The sequence below is a fragment of the Esox lucius genome, chromosome 11 (genome assembly GCF_011004845.1).
Source record: "Esox lucius isolate fEsoLuc1 chromosome 11, fEsoLuc1.pri, whole genome shotgun sequence".
Lineage (NCBI taxonomy): Eukaryota > Metazoa > Chordata > Actinopteri > Esociformes > Esocidae > Esox > Esox lucius.
This window is the reverse complement of record NC_047579.1, coordinates 41,222,725-41,246,416: the sequence shown is the minus strand read 5'-3', so window position 1 is coordinate 41,246,416 and position 23,692 is coordinate 41,222,725. Positions and strand designations below refer to the sequence as shown.

The 23,692-nt window shown below is 42.9% G+C and overlaps 1 protein-coding gene across 1 annotated transcript in view; it reads left to right on the top strand.

Moving 5' to 3' along the window:
• lasp1 (LIM and SH3 protein 1) overlaps positions 1 to 23,692 on the top strand; it is a 42,422-nt gene that overhangs the window by 14,262 nt on the left and 4,468 nt on the right. The window contains exons 3-6 of the mRNA XM_013136062.4: positions 4,353 to 4,437; positions 9,516 to 9,623; positions 22,961 to 23,039; positions 23,422 to 23,528. Coding sequence (XP_012991516.2) covers positions 4,353 to 4,437; positions 9,516 to 9,623; positions 22,961 to 23,039; positions 23,422 to 23,528 — 379 coding nt within the window. The remainder of the gene's footprint in view (positions 1 to 4,352; positions 4,438 to 9,515; positions 9,624 to 22,960; positions 23,040 to 23,421; positions 23,529 to 23,692) is intronic.

The following is a 23,692-nucleotide window of genomic DNA, read 5'->3' as shown; positions in this document are numbered from 1 at the left end:
CCGCTGTGGTAAACAACATTACAGTCAGTTCTTTTTTTCTTCTTTCCTAAGTAGCCGATTGCAGCCTGTTTGTTTTCCCCAAATGTTGCCCAACCACAGCTGGCCTGAGGATCCCTGTCCCCTGATTGGTGGGCCAGGTCATAGGGGATTGGAGGAGATTTAGGCGGGCCGACTGATGAACCGATTGGGAAATTATTTTTGGTAATTTGTTTCCATGGGGTTTATGACAGCATTGGTCTAGATGTTGTTCTCACAGCCCCTAGATTATTACATACTGCCAGCAACCTCTCATTTAATGTGTGCCACCGTCTTCTATAGAAGGCTAATACAAATCAAGATCTAGAAGACAGTTTCATTGTTGATCTCTGGTATATCCCGATCGTCTGTGACCATTTTCAGACCTGGGAAATTAATGGCCTCGTAGAAAGTAGCAGACTGAGACTGGAATACCTCTGTTCAATTCTATAGCGTCTCAGTATGCAGGCTTTCCTGGCACTGTTTGACTGTGTAGCTAATGATTAACCCACAGCCCGCTCTCATGGCAGTGTACTTTCCACCGTTAGGTCGAATGCACATGCTTCGTGCTGGACCCTGATAGGGAGTTTAAGGGTTGTTGTTCCTGTGTTGGCGTTAGTCTTATAGGGTGTTTAAGGGTTGTTGTTCCTGTGTTGGTGTTAGTCGTATAGGGTGTTTAAGGGTTGTTGTTCCTGTGTTGGTGTTAGTCGTATAGGGTGTTTAAGGGTTGTTGTTCCTGTGTTGGTGTTAGTCGTATAGGGTGTTTAAGGGTTGTTGTTCCTGTGTTGGCGTTAGTCGTATAGGGTGTTTAAGGGTTGTTGTTCCTGTGTTGGTGTTAGTCGTATTGGGTGTTTAAGGGTTGTTGTTCCTGTGTTGGCGTTAGTCGTATAGGGTGTTTAAGGGTTGTTGTTCCTGTGTTGGCGTTAGTCGTATAGGGTGTTAAAGGGTTGTTGTTCCTGTGTTGGTGTTAGTCTTATAGGGTGTTTAAGGGTTGTTGTTCCTGTGTTGGCGTTAGTCATATAGGGTGTTTAAGGGTTGTTGTTCCTGTGTTGGCGTTAGTCGTATAGGGTGTTTAAGGGTTGTTGTTCCTGTGTTGGCGTTAGTTTTATAGGGTGTTTAAGGGTTGTTGTTCCTGTGTTGGCGTTAGTCGTATAGGGTGTTTAAGGGTTGTTGTTCCTGTGTTGGCGTTAGTTTTATAGGGTGTTTAAGGGTTGTTGTTCCTGTGTTGGCGTTAGTCGTATAGGGTGTTTAAGGGTTGTTGTTCCTGTGTTGGCGTTAGTCGTATAGGGTGTTTAAGGGTTGTTGTTCCTGTGTTGGCGTTAGTTTTATAGGGTGTTTAAGGGTTGTTGTTCCTGTGTTGGCGTTAGTCGTATAGGGTGTTAAAGGGTTGTTGTTCCTGTGTTGGTGTTAGTCTTATAGGGTGTTTAAGGGTTGTTGTTCCTGTGTTGGCGTTAGTCATATAGGGTGTTTAAGGGTTGTTGTTCCTGTGTTGGCGTTAGTCGTATAGGGTGTTTAAGGGTTGTTGTTCCTGTGTTGTTGTTAGTCTTATAGGGTGTTTAAGGGTTGTTGTTCCTGTGTTGGCGTTAGTCATATAGGGTGTTTAAGGGTTGTTGTTCCTGTGTTGGCGTTAGTCGTATAGGGTGTTTAAGGGTTGTTGTTCCTGTGTTGTTGTTAGTCATATAGGGTGTTTAAAGGATTGTTGTTCCTGTGTTGGCCTTAGTCGAGCTGAGGTTTACAGCGGTGGCCTAGCTTTCTGCACTCCTCTATCCTGCTCTCTCCCATACTGACTACACTTCGCACGCGGTTTGTGTGATCTGAAGAAAATAGTGGAAGAATGGGTTAGCGCTGAGCGATGACACAGAATCAGTTCTTAAATTCACAGAGCTCCATCGCAGTAGGTGGCGGCTTTCCACCGTTCTGTGTTTCATTTTGAAAAGTTGCCACAACACTAGAAGAGGCTGCAGCAGCTAGCTGGCTAACATGGTCTAGGACACTTAGACCCTGTCTGCCAAATGCTGCTTTCCTGTAGTTAACTTCATTGCAAAGGAAGTAGCTAGCCAACCTCAACGTTACTTCGATGTTGTCAGAGCTGCAGGGGTCGTTGACTAACTGAGCTATCTTTGCTAGCCGGCGATCCACTGCCACTTAGTATTAGTGACAAATGTGTGTTGCTTGTGTTTCTATGCTGTAAACTTGCACATTTACAAGCAGTACTGCTGTATTTGACTTTGATTTTAGCACCCTAGCTGGGTAAAAATAAATAAAAAGATATAATAAAAATTTACTTTTTATTTATTACGGGTAGCAGAGGGGTAGATAGTGCCTAGCTTTGGTATATTGACCATACACCACAAACCACAGAGATGCCTTACTGTGATGAAAAACTTGTTACCAAAGCAACGACAGCAGTAAAAAGGGATGTGATGTCATACCGATGGTAAACTGTCTCATGTACCACAGCTATCAGCCAGTAAGCACTCAGGATTCGAAGCAACCAGTTTAAAACGTGTGTATGTATAGTGATGTTTATTTGTGCAGTGAGAGTCCTGGCACGTTCCCTTCAGCCCAAAACGCCTAATTATTTAGTCAAGATGGACCGATGTAGAACAGAGCGCCAGGTACATTCTTGGTGTAAATGTACTTAGAAGACAGAAGGTTCTAAATCACAGCAGGTTAGAAAAGGATGTTGTTGCCAATATTGAAACATGATTGTGATGTAGCAAACTGAAGCTTCAGTTTAACTAAAGCTCTCTTTCTTTCACCCTATCTCTCTCTTTATTTCAGTGTCTTCCTTATTCTTTCTTTCTCCCCACACATGCTGCAAAGACAGCAAACCGCCTCATTTGAATGAGATCTGATACTGCACTCTCTCGCTCTGTCCTTGCTCTCCCTCCCTCTCGCTCTCTTACTTTCTTTTCAGGAACGTTTCTGTGTTACTGAGCATGCCCAGACCTGTGTGTGCTTTGCATGCTCAAGAGCAGGAACAGTTGCATATCACAGAGAGCTTGTCATGTGCTCCCTTCAACAAAGATACCCACCCCGGGTCAGTTCACTCTGGGTCCAGACATGCTCTCTCTGCTGGTTGAGCTGAGGTGCTGGTTAATCATTTGTTTGTTAGCTCATTGTTCCACATTCTTCAGAAGAACTTGCTGTTAAAAGCTGCGAGCGTTCCCAACGTACTCCACAAGTCGAGGTGAAAGTGTCATGTGTTTACCAAGTAGTGAAGAAAACGCTGAGCGTATTTGCCAACTGGGTTGCCCTGAGGCAGGGAGAAGGGTGGAGGATTGAGGTCGACCCAGCCCCTGGGGCATGCTGGGTAGCGGGTAGAGTCCGAGCGAACAGCTACATTAAGCTGTGGGGGTGTTGTCTCAGCGTAGAGCTTAGTCTCCTTGTATTCTCTCTGATTGCTGCCTTTATGACCCAGCTGGCAAACAGCACCAGGAGCAGACAGGGTTCGAGCAGGAAGAGGGTTCCAGTGTATAAAAACACCCAGATGAAATATTAATAAATAATAAATATTAATAAACGAGTCAACCGAATATCAGGGGCTTTTGGTTTTCTGCCCAGTGAAGACGTTGAAGTTGTATTCCGTGCTCACAGCGTGTGTTTCAAGGGCAGTGGGAGGAGGAACTGGCTGGTTTTGTTCCTGCAGTTGTCCTGACCAGAAATCCCCTACACCCACAGAAGAGCCTTGTGCTCACTCTATGGTGGGGAGGAAGACCATGATTCTCTGATTCGCTTCCAGCTAACTCTCTTCATTTGTTTCCTGTCTTTCTGTGTTGCACGTGGTCAATCTGCTGGGCAACCTGTTGCTGAGGACAGACACCCATAGCAATCATTGTGATGTTTTGTGGAGATTTCTTCTGTCTATAGTGGCTGGGGTTTGTTTGAGCTGCCTTACTGTTGATGTCCTAGACCCGCCCCCCAAATTTGAATCTGTCTCTCTGGATAATCAGAAAATAATTTGACTTTGAGGTGTACTTCTGTCATCCCAAACTGTTAGATTCTCTCACTTCAGTTTCCCTAAATTGAGATGAATAAACGTATGTTTCCGAAGTTCTTTAAGAACTACTGTATGCTGCTAAATGCTTGGAATTAGATTGAATGGAACTGGAGTCCCCATTTAAGTCAATGATTAGTCTGTTCAGTTGTTCTATTCAATGTATTCAAAACCTTCAATCCTGTCGGTGGGTGACTTGTGATTAGCTGGTCCCTGGCTGGTTCTGGAAGTGACCCGGGGTAACATAGGAGCAGCAAGTCCAGACCAGCCGGGGGAACATTTGAACGGGCCTGTGTGTGGATGCACTAATGTGTTTCTCCCTTTGTGTTCGTTCCAGACACTACCCCAAGACAAACTTCACCTGCGTGGCCGACACTCCCGAGAACCTCCGCCTGAAACAGCAGAGCAAGATGCAGAGCCAGGTGCCTTCCTTATGACCAGAACACACACACACACCTTCCAGTTGCATTCTACTGTGTGATAATCCCAGTCCAACCATTTTGTGGAAGTAATTAACAGTGTCTCATATTAACCTCGTTATCACTGATCCCCGTATTGAACTGATCTGTGACGCTCCGGCAGTAACAAGCAATGGTTCACACTAAGGCCTCCTTTAAACTGCTAGGATTTATGTGTGCTCTGCATCTCTTTATCCCTCTCTGTCTCTCTCTCTGTCTCCCACATGCTTGTGTGCAGTCACCCCCCCATTCAGACAGAGCTCCTCCTCTTCTTGATGAAGAGCATCTCTCTCCCTGGTTTCCCAACTCTGTTTATTATCATTCCTCTCAATTTACTTCCTCTTCAGATTTCACTTTTGTCTCCTTGACCTCTCGGCCCCCCCCCCTCTACCCCCCTCCCCCCTCCCAGTTTTGTAATGAGGTGTGACAGACCTCCCTACCCTGCTACCATAGCAATAAGGTTCCCGTGGCAACACGGAAGGCAATGGTAAGCGGGTAGAAACGGCCCCAGTTCCCTTAACTTCCCTTCTGACGCACACGCAAACACACTGTTAACTTCCCTTCACCACTATGACACACACACACACACACAGACACTTACGCACACTTGCATGTTCACAGTTTCCTAGACACAGAGAGTTTGAGTCAGTGCCTATTTCCTGTCTACTCCTTTTATTCTCTATGACAGGGCCTCTGTGCTACTACCACACACACACACACACACACACTCAGTCAGTCTATATAGGGAATATTCATGGGAGGCTGACAAAGGACCATTAGTTAGCCACAGTTACACGGAGCCCCTCCCAACACACACTGAACATGTTCTGAAATGTAATTCATGACCAGTAGGATTACTGGTAATTAACTGTTGTGAGTGGAGCAGACTAACACACCCCATGTAGAAAAACACCATCTGTGCCTGTCTTTCTCTCTGACCACCCCCCCATCCTGAAATAACACCACATCGCTCAGCGCTAACCCATACTTCCAAACAACACCAGTAAACTGCAAACTACAGTCCCCCTCCCCATTCGTTTCTTTAATTGGCTTTATTGGACTCATCAAAACATTCCCAAAACACGATGTTACAATTGATTGTTATTACCAATAGAAAAGAAACACATTTCTTTATCTCTGTCAGGGATTTCTCTACCTCTGTCTTTATCGCCCTACCTTTCTCTGTCTTTGTCTTCATCCCATCGTACTGTGTGTGAAGTGAGAGGATGGCTGGATCAGGTGAATGGTTAATGCAGCCATAGTCCAGACTCATGCTGATTATTAAGGTTTAACAATTCCACCACCAATCCCATTACATGGTGTGGGTGGGTGGGTGGGTGGGTGTGGGTGTGTTCGTGTCCCTGTGTGTTTGTCTTACTGAGTGCCCGTCCCTGTGTGGGCATTACGTCCGACAGTTCCCAGGGTTCTGTGGGGATTGGGGCCATCCCAGAAGACCAGGAAACAAACAAAGGGAACATGGCCACACAGAGATAAGACCCCCCCCACACACACAGAGTTGAGGAAGCTAATGAGGCCACTGACAGATGCTATGGCTCCAGAATAGATGCAGTCCACAGCGAAGATCAACCAGCTCCACATTTCTACAGCGTTAATGACAGGGACACCACAAAACACAGACTACGTTTGATTTAGCTAACCTGTTACTTCAAATGACAACATTCAGCCATTCCAACGAGGATGGACGCACACTAACTCTCTAGCACACAGAGAGCACATCTCCAGTCTTCATTCTAGCATTAATAAGTGACCCAGTTTAACTGGGTATTTTGGTCTGGTGAGGTTTTTTTCTCCCCAACAAATATATTAGGTCTTTGTTATTCTGGTGCTTCCTGTGACTGAAGGCTGCTTTTTATTGGCCAGGGCCTTGAGCCTAGGGGCTGCTGGGAGATCTGGAAAGAGTTTGAGGAGGGGGCGGGGTTGTTCAGGGAGTGGTTTGGAGGATCCTTAGAAGACTTTAGGGTCCCTTGGGTGTGACTTTATGTAAGACACAGTAGAGACTGAAAATAGCTTTTTCCAGGAAATGCTTTGGTTGATCGTTGTCCTTTGCGTCTTTCACTTCAACATAACCTGGGAAACCAGAAGGCCGGCTGTGGTAAAGAATAGACTTTGAGTGTGTAGCCTACATTAAGCCTACATTTAGCCTACATTAAGCATGAGTAAGAAGGACCATGGTGAATCATGGCCCAGACCAGGTCACATGGTGTGGGACAGGTCAAGTGTTCCCTCCAGCTGGGCCTGGGTTCATGTTGGCGCCCCTCTATTTATTTTAGTTCTAGTCATTTTGAGTAAAATGCCTTAGTCTTAGGTTTTAGTCACATTTGTCATTTCAATAATGGATTTAGTTTGTCTTAACAAAATAGATTTTTGTCAAATCGAATGTCCTGGGCAGTTAACATATCATTGAGTTCAGGGAGTTAAAGTAACATCCTCCACCTGCCAGATATGTTTACAAACCCTAACCAGCCACTTTGGCACGTACCCAACAAGCCCACGGGAACACCAATATATTTTCTATGGAAAAGTATGATCCTGTCCGAGAAGAAAACCGAAACAAAACAACCCCCAGCCGATGACTCAGCGCAGAGTCACCCGATCATATGAATCCAGAGACGCCTCCCGGACATGTTTGGGTGAAGTGAAACTGCGACATGCTGGATTGGACAGTGGAGAGCCGCCGGCTGAATGACAGGAGGTCACGCTCCTAACGCAGAGGTGTTGAGTGCCTTTCATTTAATTGAGGAAGAACAGAGAAACCGATCGAATTTGATGCTCTCTTTCCAAAACCTCCTGTCCACTATCCTCGGTCGAAACTTAAGTCACAGACATCGTTTTGTGTGGTTTTTGTTGTATTTATGTTTTTCTATTCAGTTAGTTATCTCGTCAACTGCCACGTGAAAGTAGGTGTTCAACAAGTATTTTTGTGACAATTTCTGTTGATGAATTTAATGCTGAGCTGTGGCTGTCATTCGCCTGACCTGTGTGGTCAAGTAGTGGTGAAGACCGCAGACCCAGAGTCAGTGTGGGTTCCAATCTTAACCACTTCTTTCCTGCCTAATAATGAACCAATGAAATGTTCAGGAGTGGGACTTCAAAACAGGCTGACAGGTTATCGTGGCTGTATAATTATAGAAATAGAATCTCTAGATTGGAGATGATTGTTCTATGAGTGTAGTAATGTTGGAGTGGTGCTTGGTCTTATTGTTTATTTTTATTTATTTATTACTAAGGACGTTTACATCAGGAGAAAGTTTCAGCTAGAAACTTTAAAGACCAACAGAGACTGGCAATGGTTACCTATAACTTGCTAGCTTGCTGAAGCCTTTTGGACAATGACCACAAATATACCTTTCACCATAGATTGTATATATATTTGTAGATAAATATAACATGATATATAATTACTTTTATATTTAAGCAATTTAGCAGACACTCGTTCAGAGTGACTTGCAGTAGTGAGTGGATCCATTTTCATACTGGCTTATTTGGATTGAATCCGCAACTCTGGCATTGCAAGTGCCTTGATATACCGACCGACCTACATGGTATATTTTAAACACTAGCGTGAAGTCCAGAAGTCTTTGGACAGTGACCCAAGCGTGTTGTTTTGGCTCTGTACTGTAACACACTGAATTGTCACCCAGGTCTTTAGCTGTGTTCTATAGGGAACCTGAATGAGCACTTCTCAGGGCTTCCTGGTTCCTGGTGTGTTTGGTTTTATGTAGATAGTGTGTATGAATATACAAAGCTGTGTGTCAACAATAGTGTGTGTGTGTGTGTGTGTGTGTGTTCGTTCATTGTCATTAGAGTGATATCCATCTGACATAATCTAGCCCTTTCTTCCCATTGAGGGTCATACTGGGAGTGGCATGCACAACACACTCACCTCTCCATGTGACCTTATAAGGCTTTGTCTCTGTCAGCACGTCCTGTGTGTATGGGTTTCACTCCCCAGGCAACAGGAAGTGGCTGTCACCACTATTAAGGCAGGGGAAGGGCGGGACTCACCTTTATATAAGATACACATGCGCACACACACCTAACCCCTGACCTATACATTCATGTTCCCTAGTTCTAAACATTACCCAAACCATACCCTAGCCCTATCCTCGATAACCTAACTGTTAGGCCTGAACTCAACCTAATATTATGATGTTTTATTGTTGTTTATTGTTTTTATTGTAGTATTTGTTTGTATTCTATATTATTTTTATATTTCTTTTTCTTTGTAAAGCACATTGAATTGCTTTTATGAATGAATTGTGCTATATAAATAAACTTGCTTACTAGTCATAAAGCCTAACCCTAAACCTAACTGGTTATGACTAAACCTGAAAGTAAACCCCTTTTCTAACACTATGCCAAGTCAGAAGTTTGTCCTTAAACCCTGAGCCCAAAATCCCATTTTCCTCTGAGGGTGTGCCAAATACCCTGGATTTATTTTTCAGATTTTTGTAACTTTGAGAGGACGTACACATTCTGTATAAACCTAGATCACAGATACGCGCACACACAAACCTAGATCACAGACACACAAACCTAGATCACGCACACACACACACACACACAAACCTAGATCACGCGCACACACACACAAACCTAGATCATAGACATGCACACACAAACCTAGATCATGCACACACACACAAACCTAGATCACAGACACAACACACATTAATTATCATCCAAAATAATCATAATTCCTCCATGTGACTGTACAGTGTGGTCTGACTGCATGCACAGCTTACGAGACCACTGCACCTTTTTCTTTCCTTTCCAAAAAAGTTGATAAGGAAGGTTTTGAGTGAGGAACAGAAAGGTTAAAATTAAAAGACCACTGCAAATTGAATGCTTCTGTTCCTCACTCAAAACTTTCCTTATCAACTTTTTTGGAAAGGAAAGAAAAAGGTGCAGTGGTCTTTTAATTTTTTTCAGAGCTGTATGTAGAGCCACGGTCTGACTATCCAGTGGTTTCTTCCTCTGACTGCACAGTGGGGTCTGACTGTGAGAGGTGTGTTTTCCAGGTGCAGTACAAGGAGGAGTTTGAGAAGAACAAAGGGAAGGGCTTCAGTGTTGTGGCTGACACGCCAGAGATGCAGAGAATCAAGAAAACACAGGACCATATCAGCAATGTAAGTCTGTCAGCACTTACACAGGACCACATTCGGCCTCTCTCGGTGTATGTGGCTCGGTCTCTCTCGTCGTTTGTCTCTCTCCGGGTCCTGGTCTAATGTCAGGGTTAATTCTGGGGATCAATGTCGGCCCTACATTCTCCATGTTCATCCAGTCCTTGTTTTTGAGTGCCAGTCTGCTCCCCTTTCCCACCCTGCAGGTCTTCAGGTGGTATGTGCTGCTGGTTCCCTTCAGACTATTCCTCCCTCTTCATCTCAGTCTCTCCCTCCTCTCTTCACTTGTTTCACCTCCCTGCATCTCTCTCCTCATTGCTATTGATGTGCAGAGTCTGTCTGTATGTCTGTCTGTCTGTCTGTGCGTGCGTTGTCTGTGTTCTACTATGATCCTTCCTGTGTGGATGCATGAGGCAGCTGCCTAGGGCCTTCCTTTACTGGCAGAACGAGGACACATTTGGTCACACACACACACATTCAGTTACCCGCACACACACATTGACATGCAGAGAAACACACACACACACAGCGGTGTTAATTTTGTCACCTTTTTAGTGTTACAGAGTTTGAGTTGTTATCAGTCTACTAAAACTCTGGGAAACAGCCTGAACTGTAGTCAGACACTTCTTCTATCTGCACATGATGGGATGTGAGATGTCTGAATATTTATTATTTCATATAAAATGACTAAACGTATTGTCATTTTAATCTTTAATTTTATTCATTTTTTTTTATTAAATAATGAATATTTATGTAATCTTTTACTTCCATGATTGGCACATTTAGACTGCTGTTGTCCAGAGTTATAGAAGACTAACGAAAACCACTAAAAGAAACTGCCAAAATGAACACTGAAACACAGGCACACACACACACACACACACACACACACACACACACGCGCGCGCGCACAGACACGGAATTACACATTGAGACCAAAGCACTGTTATCATTGCTTCTGGTGGCCCTGCTTTCTGTTCCTAATGACATGATGAGTGTGGGGGGTGATGGGTAATTATTGCTTTCAAACATGGACATACTGTGTCAGAGTTTGTGGAAACTCACACACACACACACAAACGTTGTACTATCAAGGTGCGAATTGACAATTTCGTACCTTGTAAAATGGCTATTTTATCTGACTCTTTACCTGCCCCTAAATAACCTAACCTTAATGCCTAACCTTAACCCTTAATGCCTAACCTCAACCTGATTTCTAACCCTAATCTCAACTCTAAGTGAAATAAAGGCTGAGAACAGAATCTGTGGATTCAGAAAGACAAAGGGAGATTATATCTCCTTTCAATGTCTTCTGCTTCTGAGCTGTACAGACAGTCATTCAGACTCCAGACCTCTCATTTGTTTTCCAGTCTGTCCATCTCCCTCCTTCTGAGCTGTACAGACAGTCAGACAGACTCCAGACCTCTCATTTGTTTTCCAGTCTGTCCATCTCCCTCCTTCTGAGCTGTACAGACAGTCATTCAGACTCCAGACCTCTCATTTGTTTTCCAGTCTGTCCATCTCCCTCCTTCTGAGCTGTACAGACAGTCAGACAGACTCCAGACCTCTCATTTGTTTTCCAGTCTGTCCATCTCCCTCCTTCTCTCTGTATGCCCCCATTCACTGTCACCAGATCCATGTTGTAACAGTTCAGAGGAAGCAGAGGGGTCTTCTTTGTGTCCGGGAGTGTGGCTGGCTGGACTTTTCCTGTTCTCTCTGTATCTCTCTCACACACACACACACACAATCTGTGTGCAGCCTGCGCCTTGAAAACAAACACAAGTAATCCAATAGACACACTCTCTCACATAACATACTGCTCTCTCTGCCATAGAACACTCCCTGTGTTCTCCATCACTAAAGACACTGTCCTGACACTCAGCTCTCCTCAGTCATGTCATCCAGTCAGTCTATGAAAACATTCTGCTCTGACGATCTGCAAACACTGGCCTCTTTCACCCAGCGAGGGTCGGGGGGCTAGTGCAGAATGGAAGCCGTAAATCTACCCGGGAGTCTGTCAATCAGTCCGCAAGCCGGCCTGTAATGGAGGCATGGCTCCTCTAGTGCTGTGGAGGGTCCGTGTACGTGAGTATAATTCCTTGTCCCGTCAAAATGCAACAAGCAGGAACAAGAAAAACTTTTGTGAATCAATTATTTCGTTTTTTTAACTAAAACGGAATAACTGATTTTGTCTTATTTTGTCTATTTTTATTTTTTTTACAGTTTAACCATAAAACGACGCAATAATTAAATTTTTGCTCACTTGTGTGGAGCTAAATATGAAATGCCTGTCATTGGCCAAAGATAATGTCAGCGCTACTTGTTCCTTCAAAGTAGCAGTTTCCCCTTAATTCTATGAATATATTATCTATCAGAATTGTAAAAACAAATTCGAGTGTTTCGTGACTTACCAAGAAATGTGTTATTATGACCAGAACTGTCGGAGTTCACCCATCCAACTTCATTCAATGCATTTGCTATGTAATAATTGATCTACTGAGATCTATGAATTAGTTCATGCAAAAATGCTGTAATGTTTTTCCATTTATATTAGTAATATAACAAGATCACAGCAATTATCATTTGTATTGGCCTCTTAGTATAGTGGTGTTGCTGTAAATGGTTAGCCAACTGATAGGGCTTGTAGATTCAACACCCCCTTGAACGTCTTTCACATTATGCTGTGTTAGTGTCTCAGTTTCATGCATCATGTTTTTTCCCCACTCATCTACACACAATACCCAGTGGCATAACTACCGGGGGTGCAGGAGGTGTGATTGCACCAGGGCCCGCGGTGGGTGGGGGGCCCGTGCTTGGCCTCTGTCTTGAAATTATTTTGTAAAAACAATCCTCACTATATTATAAATACACAAGCTCTGTCAGGTTCCATGGGAAGTGTCAATGGAGAGTAATCTTCAAGTCATGCCACACATCTTCACTTGGATTTAGGTTGGGGCTCTCACTGGAGAGGATATTTACCTTTTCACTCCTCCAGTGGTCACCAATCCTGTTCCTGGAGAGCTCCCTTCATGTAGGTTTCACTCCATGTGTCCTTAGCTGCAGTTAGTGAGTGGTGGCAAAACAACCCAGCACACACAAACACTATAAATTGTACTTTTCTGTGTTCCTTTGTGATTCAACATTTAAATACCATACAAAGTCAAATAATATTCAACCCCTAACTGCTGCCTGTTCCTTCCTACATGAAATACTCTATCTATCTGAAATATATACAGGTGAATGTGTGGGTTTTTTCTACATCAAATTAATAACTTGAAACATTATATAAAGAATATATTTTCTGAAGGGGGGTCATTTCCGGTTTCAAATAAATTTTATTTGTGAAGAAAGAAAAAAAGTGTGCTTCTGTAACAAACGAGACTCCATGTTTTAGGGAGCTTCCAACATGAGTAAAACATAAGTGCTTGAGTAAAACATTTTGGGAAGTAATGATAAAGTACATCCAGATTTTTTGGTTTATGGAATCACATCAATAACGTGTTTTCAAATACAAACTATATGTCCAAACTAAGACTAAATCGGCTTCTGATGTCTACAGTGTATGTGTGTGCGTGCGCAGTTATTTGTCTCTAGGAAAGAGGAAGTTATCTTTTCATAGGTTTAGAGTTGAGTAAGATGGATCGGATGCATAATAGCATCCTGGAAGGGCCTATATGTATTGTTTATTACATTGTCATAAATAACTCATGTCTGGAAACTGTTCTGCTAAGTACATCTGCTAAGGGTTGTTGCCAAAATCTGAGGATCTGGTCAATGACGATCTGGTCTCTGCCTCATAAAGATCCGCTGCTTCCGATACTTCTATATACAAGGACGGGATTCTAAATCCAGAAGCACAATTTCAAGTGTGTTTCAAATGTGCATTTGTGAATCGCTATTTCATTGTTTTAAATAAAATGTGTTTGAAGTATAACGAAATAATAATGAAAGGTAACGTAACTGGTTCAAACATTTTAAAACTATAGTGACTTTTCTTTCTGACCGCGTTTACCATCACCTTCGCCGACCGGCAAAAAACATTACCTTTATTTTTTAAATGGCAACATTTGTGCTTTATCATGGCAGCAAAAGGCTGACATTGAAACAAGAGGACACGCCGGTCGAGAAAATCCCCCGCATATTTCAGGTATTTCATTGAATCATTTGATTTTGAATAAAGGGGCAGCTGCTAGCTAACGTTAGCTAACCTTTATTAGCGTGGGCTGGGGTGTCTAACTAGCTTGGTAATTATAAATAGTGGACTCAGTTGGTCCAACCCGGTTCGCTGCTCTTTCAGCAAAATATTTCCACACTGTTGTTAAAGAAAGTTAAAAGAATATTAACTGTTATTTTACCAGTTAAGTATGTCAAGAACATACTTTTGTTTTGCAACCGTTTGGTAGCTAGTCAGGTGTTCAGTAGCTACAGTCCGTAGACTATCTTGCCGCCCAAGCTTGCTAGTTGTTATAACACAAGTGTGCTTCTAATTTAGGTCACCCCTTGCAGTCTTTACCAGACTGACGATGCAAACAACGCCATATTCCTTGGAGATCAAGGGTATTTCAGAGCGATGGACCTTGTAAATAGGTCCCATTATGAAGTCCATGGAGAGAGTGAAATCACCACCAGCACCAATCCACCCACCACTCCTGCCTCAGGACTGGGTCCAAGGTTCATGTTTGCATCACAGCCATTACCATCAGCATCAGCTGGCTCTGCATTCAGAAATCAACATTGCAGAATTACAGGATGGAAAGCCAGTTGCAAGAAGTGTGGTGACAGTAAGGTTCACAGAAATGGAGGCAAATGTACCAAGCATTATTGAGAAGGTAATGATCTGTCTGAAGACACCAGAGTTTCTGGTGTTGATGGATGCAGATTGGTGCGAAGTGTTGGACACAGAAAGAACAAGAGGTATCAAACTCAATAACGCTAAATAATGTTCTGTATTTTACCTAAAGTTTCCTATCACGTTATGTTCCATTGACCTCCATTCAATACAGGCAATGGTGGCAATACACTTTGTCACAACTGAGTATTAATTTCATTGGGTTTTCTGTTTTCAATGTCTTTCCAAAGGGTCACTGTATTGGAGGAAAAACTCCAGAAAAATAAATGCACTGTTCCATTCTGATTTCATTTGACTGCAACAGAGGAGGAAAAGGACAAGGTACGAGTTCGGGTTTGGGTCCTGTTTACAAACATCATTGACAGCAGTTCACATTTTTTACAATCTATGGTATCTCTCCCCGAACTTCCCTGCCTTCAGTCTATTGCCAATACCAGTCAAAGGTATGGACACGTCTACTTATTTACTTACATGAGGAAATGTGTCCATATTCCAAACTGATTCTGGGTACAGGGATTCTTCTGTTTAAATTGGTTTCAAATATTCTTACGATATAGGGAGGGGCCTCTCTAATGACCATGCCCTAAGCCCCTTTTTAATCCAGGAGAAACCCTGATGCATTCCTGCAATTGGCAACTTTTTCCGGTATCGTTAAAATGTGCTGGAAATGTTAAAATAATTACTGATACATTTCCTGAAATAATTTCATCAAGTTTTAAATTGAAAACCAACAAACAAACAAAGTACATTAGCAGCATTATTCACTTTTAGTGTGCATAAACATTAAAATAATAGCATTGCCATTAACATTATAGATGGCAACATGTGGCCATGAGCGGTAGATGTTTCCCTAATGCAGGTTTTAATGAACACAACCATAAGCAAGCAAATCAAATATGCATATTAAGACCGTTGCTAACTTAGGTTGATGCTGGACAGTATGTGAGTTTTTCAAACCGCGGTAATCGAACACTTAATGATCATTTACATTTTTAAATAATGTTTAATAATAACTGTCGGGAATATTACTGTGGTTTATCATGAAACCGGTAATTGTTTCATCCTTGTTCTTTTACTTATATATACATACGTACACTGTTAAAAAAAAATTAAGGGAAAACAAATTCATTACAGTATAACACCAAATAAATTAAACTTCAGGGCTTTCAATCTGTCTAGTTAGGAAGCGTAAGCTATTGTGAATCGATGTCACCTGGTTTGGTGCAAATGAAAGCGACAACAGGTGCACTGGAGAGGCAACAGCAAGACAACCCCCAAAAAGGGAATGGTTTTGCAGGTGGTGGCCACAGACAATTGCTCTCTCCTTATCCTTCCTGACTGATTCTTCTCTAGTTTTGTGTTTTGCTAGTGTCCTTGTCATTACTGGTAGCATGAGGCGGTACCTGTAGCACAGATTTTCCAGTTTGCACAGGTAGTCCAGCTCCTCCAGGATGGCACATCCATGCGTGCTATCACAAGAAGGTTTCCTGTGACAGGGCCGTTGACGGGCATCAACCCAGCAACTGCATTGGTATCTGCTCCTTTGTGAGAGGAGGAACAGGAGGAGCACTGCCAAAGCCCTACAAAATGACCTCCAGCAGGCTACTGGTGTGCATGTTTCTGACCAAACTGTCAGAAACAGACTCTGTGAGGGTGGCATGAGAGCCTGATGTCCTCTAGTGGGACATGTTCTCACAACCCAGCACCGTGCAGTTCGATTTGCATTTGCCCTAGAACACCAGAAATGGCATGTCTGCCATTGGCGCCCTGTTCTCTTGACAGATGAGTGTAGGCTCACACTGAGCACATGACAGGAAAGTGTCTGAAGATGCCGTTATGCTGCCTGCAACATCATCCAGCATGACCGGTTCGGCTGTGGTTCAGTGATGGTCTGGGGAGGAGTATCCTTGTAGGATCACACAGACCTCCACATGTTAACCTGCTGTTAGGGACCGGGATGAAATCCTCAGACCCATCATCAGACGTTATGCTGGTGCTGTGGGCCCTGGGTTCCTCCTGTTGGACAATGCCCAACCTCATGTGGCCAGAGTGTGTAGGCAGTTCCTGGATGATGAAGGCATTGATGCTATTGACTGGCCCTCACATTTCCCAGACCTGAATCCAATTCAGAACCTTTGGGATGTTATGTATCCGTGCATTCAAAGCCGCCATGTAGTGCCACAAACTATCCAGGAGCTCACTGATGCCTTAATCCAAGTCATGGAGGACATCCCCCAGGACATCATGCACCATGTCATTAGGAGCATGCCCAGACGTTGTCTGGAGTGCATACAGCATGTGGGGGCCATACACAGTACAATTCATTCAAGTTTGAACTGCCCTATGATTTCAATTGTTTACTTTGATTTTCGGTGTGAGTTTGAATCCAGCCCTCATGTTGGTTGGTGATTTTGGTTTTCATTGACATTTGTTACGTAATTTTGTTCTCCATGAATTACACAATGTACAGTAAAGATTTTGATCTGTAATGTATTTCCTTCATCAAGACCCGGTGTGTGATTTAGGTGTTCCCTTAAAGGACATGTTTACTATTTTTTATCCTGGGGCCTTTTTGGGTTTTCTAGCCTAATCCTGGACTATGGAGACATCATTCTTTGGAATTAATACAGTTTTGAGAGTTTACGTTTATTTATTTTTATTTTTAAGGATGCCCTTCCCGGCTACAATGAGAGTGAACCCGGGCAACATGTATAGCTTTTGAAATTAGATGATACATTCAGTTTTCCGAAACAGGAAGGCCAACATATTTTGATATAGGTCTCCATATGTTCTCCTCAAAAATAATTATTCCAAAACGAGCATTGTTTCAGTGGTTATCGCTGTTTATTCTTTCTGGAAAATGGATAAGCAGCTGCCGCACGGATGAATCTTGTCTGTGAGGAGGCTGTATCCATAACCGGCTTTGTTTACAGAATTGTAGCTCATGTTAGCTAGTATAGACTAAGAGCTCAAACAAAGATGCCAAAAAGTTGTGTTAGGTGCTGGTAAACAAATACGTATCTGTCTGCGAGGAGGATTTATCCTGCAACTGGGTTTGTTTACTAAACTGTAGTCCACACTAGCAAGTATAAACTACTAGCTCAAACAAAAATACAAACAAGTTCTATTAACTTCTGGTAAACCCATTTCGAATCTGTCTGCAAGGAGGATTTATCCGGCACCAGGATTCGTTTACTAAATTGTAGCTCGCGTTAGGAGTGGGATTTATTCATACCTAATGCCATCGAGAAACTTGATGTTTCCATGGATGAGGCTGAATCGGCTCCAGCGTGTGCAACAGATGGCATTGACTTTCAAGCTCTTATCAACCAGGCAGTTTTGGAAACCTTCCACGTCCCCAAATAAACTAGAAGAGGCAGAGGCTGGAGGGAGCAAATGGGCAATGATCAATTCTGTAAGTAGGCATGTACTGTAATAGCTATTTGAAAAATTCTGTCTTAAGTCCTTTTCTGCATGAGTAATATGGGGAGGTACTGAAATTATTACTACTATGGAGCATTGGCACGATTTGTATACTGTTGGGAACGGCCATGTCTAAATTATATTTTCTATCGTTGCATCAGTTGCCCCGTTCAATTCCATTTTAGCTTGGAGAGAGACTGTAGGAAAAATCGTAAACTCTCAAAACTGTATTAATTCCAAAAAACAATGTCTCCACAGTCCAGGATTAGGCTAGATAATCCGAAAGTAGGCCCCATGATCAAAAACAGCCAACCTTATCTTGAATTTTTTTGAGCAGTGTATACAGTTGTGCTCACAATTGTGCAAACCCTTGGAAAATTGGTAAAATATGTAAAAAAAATTACAAGAAAACAAGGCAAAACACATTTCATATATTTTCTTATAGGATTCAACTGTAGGTTATAACAAAATGGCACAATCATAAAACAACATGGCAACAAAGAAAAAAATTAAATGGACCCCTGTTCAAAAGTCTACATACCCTTAGTTCTTAATACTGTGTATTGCCCCATTTTGCATCAATGACAGCATGCAGTCTTTTGTAATAGTTTTTTATGATGCCCCGAATTCTTGCCGGTGGTATAGCTGCCCATTCATCTTGGCAAAATGCCTCCAGGTCATGCAAAGTCTTTGGTCGTCTTGCATGAACCGCACTCTTGAGATCTCCCCAGAGTGTCTCGAGGATAATAAGGTCAGGAGACTGTGATGGCCACTCCAGAACGTTCTCATTTTCTCCTATAACCACTGGAGGGTCAACTTGGCCTTGTGCTTAGAGTCATTCTCATGCTGGAAAGTCCAAGAGTGTCCCATGCGCAGCTATTGAACATTATATTTTCTAATAAAATGCTGCATTCATCTTGCCATACATTTTCACAAGATTCCTCGTGCCTTTAGAGATCATACAACCCCAAAACCTTAGTGAGCCACCACCATGCTTCACAGTGGGGATGGTCTTTCACTATAGGCCTTGTTGTGACCGTAAAGCTCTATTTCACTCCAAATTACAGTGTGCTAGAAGCTGTGAAGCGTGTCAAAGTGTTGTCGGGCATATTGTGACCGGGCTGTTTTGTGGCATTGGTGCAGAAAAGGCTTCTTTCTGGCAACTCGACCATGCACCTCGTTTTTGTTCAAGTATCGTCGTATTGTGCTCCTTGAAACAACCACACCGTCTTTTTCCAGAGCAGCCTGTATTTCTCCTGAGGTTACCTGTGGGTTTTTCTTTGTATCCCGAACAATTCTTCTAGCAGTTTATGCTGAAAACTTTCTTGGTCTACCTGACCTTGGCTTGGTTTCAAGAGATCCCTGAATTTTCCACTTCTAAATAAGTGATTGAACAGTACTGACTGGTATTTGCAAGGCTTTGGATATCTTTTTATATATTTTTCCATCTTTATAAAGTTCCATTAAGCTGTCTTTTGACAGTTTTTTTTCTGCTCCCCACGGCTCAATATATAGCCATCTCAGTGCATCCACGTGAGAGCTAACAAACTCATTGACTATTCATACACAGACACTAATTGCAATTGAATAAGCCACAGGTCAGGGAAATTCACCTTTAATTGCCATTTTAACCTGTGGGTGTCACCTTGTGAAACTTTGATCAGGGCCATTTGGGTTATTTCTGTTATCATTATGATTTTAAAAGGAGCCGAACAACTGTGATAATAAATGGCTTCAAATGATCACCATCCTTAAATATAATATTATTATTTTTTTGCATGGTCAGTCACATTTTCAAAATCAATGCCAAAATCTCACAATTTCTGCCAGGGTATGCAAACTTGTGAGCACAACTGTATATTACCAGTCAAGGGTTTGTACACATTCTCTCATGCAAGGGAATGGGTAGGTGTCTCCCAACTTTTGACTGATGCTATAACTGATTGAAAACGTGATGTGAAATGTTGTTTGACATTGTCACTGTCCAATTTATCTAAAACAATTCAGTGATTAACGTCTGGTGGAGCAGGGCCAAGTCGTTGGTTTAATTATTGACCCTACAAACAAATCTCACACAACAGTGAAGTCTTACTTTACCTTTATTGAGTGATGAAACCGTGTTAGAAAGACATGGGACATCAATGGATGGGGGAGTGAAGGGCCAGTGAGGCAGATTCATATCCATAGCATATGTGTCTGCCTAAACAACACAGGTCACTGACCAACTAAACATGATCAAAGTATGTAATCTCATGGACGTCTTTTAACGATGGATTAATGCCATTTAGACAGAATTATGAAATGGAGCGCTATGATTTTAATGTATTGATACGTTTTGTATGTCTTTTGCAGACATAATGTCAGTGCTGTCAGTGTGTTGCCGGAGCTTGGGTGTAGGGCGTGCTTTGATGAATGGGCACTGACCTCCACACGGTGTCCAAAGTGCCAGGCCCACTGCCCACTTGAGACCACTATCCTGGTGGCTGTCTGTCAACAGCTCTGCCTGTAATGAAAGACCTATAAAGAGTCTGCCTCTCTCTCAAACACACACACTTAAATAACCATAAACATCAGAAGCCCATTTTAGTCTTAGTTTGGATGTATACAGTTTGTATTTGAAAACACGTTATTGATGTGGTTCCATAAAGCTAAATCTGGATGTACTTTATCATTACTTCCCAAAATGTTTTACTCAAGCACTTATGTTTTACTCATTATGTTGGAAGCTCCCTTTTTTTACAGTCTCGTTCTTTACAGAAGCAACCTGGAGGCTTGTCTATTTGAGACATTGCATACTTATTTTTCTTTCTTCACAAATAAAATGTATTTGAAACCTGAAATGACCCCCCTTCAGAAAATATATTCTTTATATAATGTTTTAGTGCATGGATGTTTGTTTCAATTTTCAAGTTCTTAATTTGATGTAGAAAAAACCCCCACTTTCACCTGTATATATTTCAGATAGATAGAGTATTTCATGTAGGAAGGAACAGGCAGCAGTTAGGGGTTGAATATTATTTGACTTTGTATGGTATTTAAATGTTGCATCACAAAGGAACACAGAAAAGTACAATTTATAGTGTTTGTGTGTGCTGGGTTGTTTTGCCACCACTCACTAACTGCAGCTAAGGACACATGGAGTGAAACCTACACGAAGGGAGCTCTCCAGGAACAGGATTGGTGACCACTGGAGGAGTGAAAAGGTAAATATCCTCTCCAGTGAGAGCCCCAACCTAAATCCAAGTGAAGATGTGTGGCATGACTTGAAGATTACTCTCCATTGACACTTCCCATGGAACCTGACAGAGCTTGTGTATTTATAATATAGTGAGGGTTGTTTTTTCCCCACTTTAAAGTTTGCCTTAAATGTGTGGGGTATGGTCACTGGCATAGTGTGGTGAGGCCGGGCCCTGGTGCAAGATGTCCTTACAGGCCCCACATGTTTAAGGGAAATATAAATACAAAATCATTTCAAGACAGAGGCCAAGCACGGGCCCCCCACCCACCGCGGGCCCTGGTGCAATCACACCTCCTGCACCCCCGGTAGTTATGCCACTGGGTATTGTGTGTAGATGAGTGGGGAAAAAACATGATGCATGAAACTGAGACACTAACACAGCATAATGTGAAAGACGTTCAAGGGGGTGTTGAATCTACAAGCCCTATCGGTTGGCTAACCATTTACAGCAACACCACTATATTAATAAGAGGCCAATACAAATGATAATTGCTGTGATCTTGTTATATTACTAATATAAATGGAAAAACATTACAACATTTTTGCATGAACTAATTCATAGATCTCAGTAGATCAATTATTACATAGCAAATGCATTGAATGAAGTTGGATGGGTGAACTCCTCGACAGTTCTGGTTTATAGTAACACCCGTTTCTTGATAAGTCACTAAACACTAGAATTGGTTTATAAAATGTTGAGGGGGGAAACTGCTACTTCGAAGGAACAAGTAGCGCTGACTTTACCTTTGGTCAATGACAGGCATTTCACATTTAGCTCCACCAGTGTGAGATAATTCTAAATATCAAGTTGTTTTATGGTTTATGTGTAAAGAAAATAGAGAAAATAAGTCATTTTGCAAATGTTTTTCTTGGTCCTGCGTGTTCCATTTTGACGGGATAAGTAGTTATACACATGTACACTGACTGTGAAGGACCAATCTGTCTCAAGTGAATGCTGTCTGTCTGTGTCAAGTTTTTCCTGGGTTGTCATGTTAGTGCTGTTGAATGCTGTCTGTCTGTGTGTCTGTGATGCCAGGGTTATCTCTGTTACGGCCCTGTTTACAAGACATCATCCCCAGCCGTGTCTGTGTGTGTCTTTCTGTTAAATCAAAGCTGTGTTTCTCACATATCTTTTTTAACAGTTTGTATTTTCATTCCTCTCCCTCTCTTTAGCACTTCCCCTCCTCCCTGTCATGTCTTTCCCATTCTCCTTTTTTTTTTTTTTAAGATCATTTTCTCACTGCCACCTGTTCTTCATGGTGTGTCAGCAATGGTTGCCTGGCAACTCTGAGGTCACCCAACTTCCGGCTGCGATGTCATTTCCCCTCAGTGTCAGCAGGCCTGTTGCAGAAGTGGAGCAGCAGTAGAACCCCACCTATAACACACGCTCTGCTGGGGGAACTGGAGACACCTGCTGGACATGACAGGAACTGTACCCTGTTCCCCAGAATAACCAATATGTCCTGGAATAGTCAGCAGGATGCCCTCTGGTCAAACTAATCAGTAGCATGCTGGCATATGTGTACTGATATTTCTCACTGTGTGTGTGTGTGTGTGTGTGTGTGTGTGTGTGTGTGTGTGTGTGTGTGTGTGTGTGTGTGTGTGTGTGTGTGTGTGTGTGTGTGTGTGTGTGTGTGTGTGTGTGTGTGTGTGTGTGTGTGTGTGTGTGTGTGTGTGTGTGTGTGTGTGTGTGTGTGTGTGTGTGTGTGTGTGTGTGTGTGTGTGTGTGTGTGTGTGTGTGTGTGTGTGTGTGTGTGTGTGTGTGTGTGTGTGTGTGTGTGTGTGTGTGTCTGTCTGTCTGTCTGTCTGTCTGTCTGTCTGTCTTCGGTGCAGATTAAGTACCACGAGGAGTTTGAGAAGACCCGGGCGGGAGGAGAGACCCCATCTCCCCAGCCCAACAGCCCCAATCCAGGTAGAGACACCGCACCCACCTTTACACACTAAGACACCAGAGGTGGCGCTATACCCCTGTATACAGTCAGATTTAAATGCACTAGAAAACACAATGGTGGCATGTTTTGACCTGCCATACTGTGGAATTCTTTTACACACACACACCCAGTCATACACACATCTATGTAAGGACATTTGGACCTCAGATGCTCGGCAGAACACATGCACACAGACAGACGCACAGACAAGCAGACAGATGCACCAACAGACAGATACAGACAGACACCCACACAGCTCTGGGGCTGCAGATGGAGGGGGTATTGTTTGGGGAGAGGACTCAGAAGACCAGTGGATCCGGTCATCAGACTGAAATGTCCATCCTTCCATCTGTCTCCCATTAGTGTTTCAGTCTCACCAGCCTGCTGCATCCCAGCACTACAACTATGAACCAGCAGCCGCTCCAGAACCAGTCCGCCAGGTGGCCGCCGCCCCTCCTCCCAGCTCTGGGGTAAGACATAGACTCTTTCCCTGGTCTCAATCCACTCGCAACACCACCCTATTGTCCTTAATGTACTACTTCTGGCCTGTGAGTCGTGGTAAAACGTGGAGCTCTCTGTAAGGGACAGGGTGGGGGTTCTCTGGTCTGGGAGACAGGGTGGGGGTTCTCTGGTC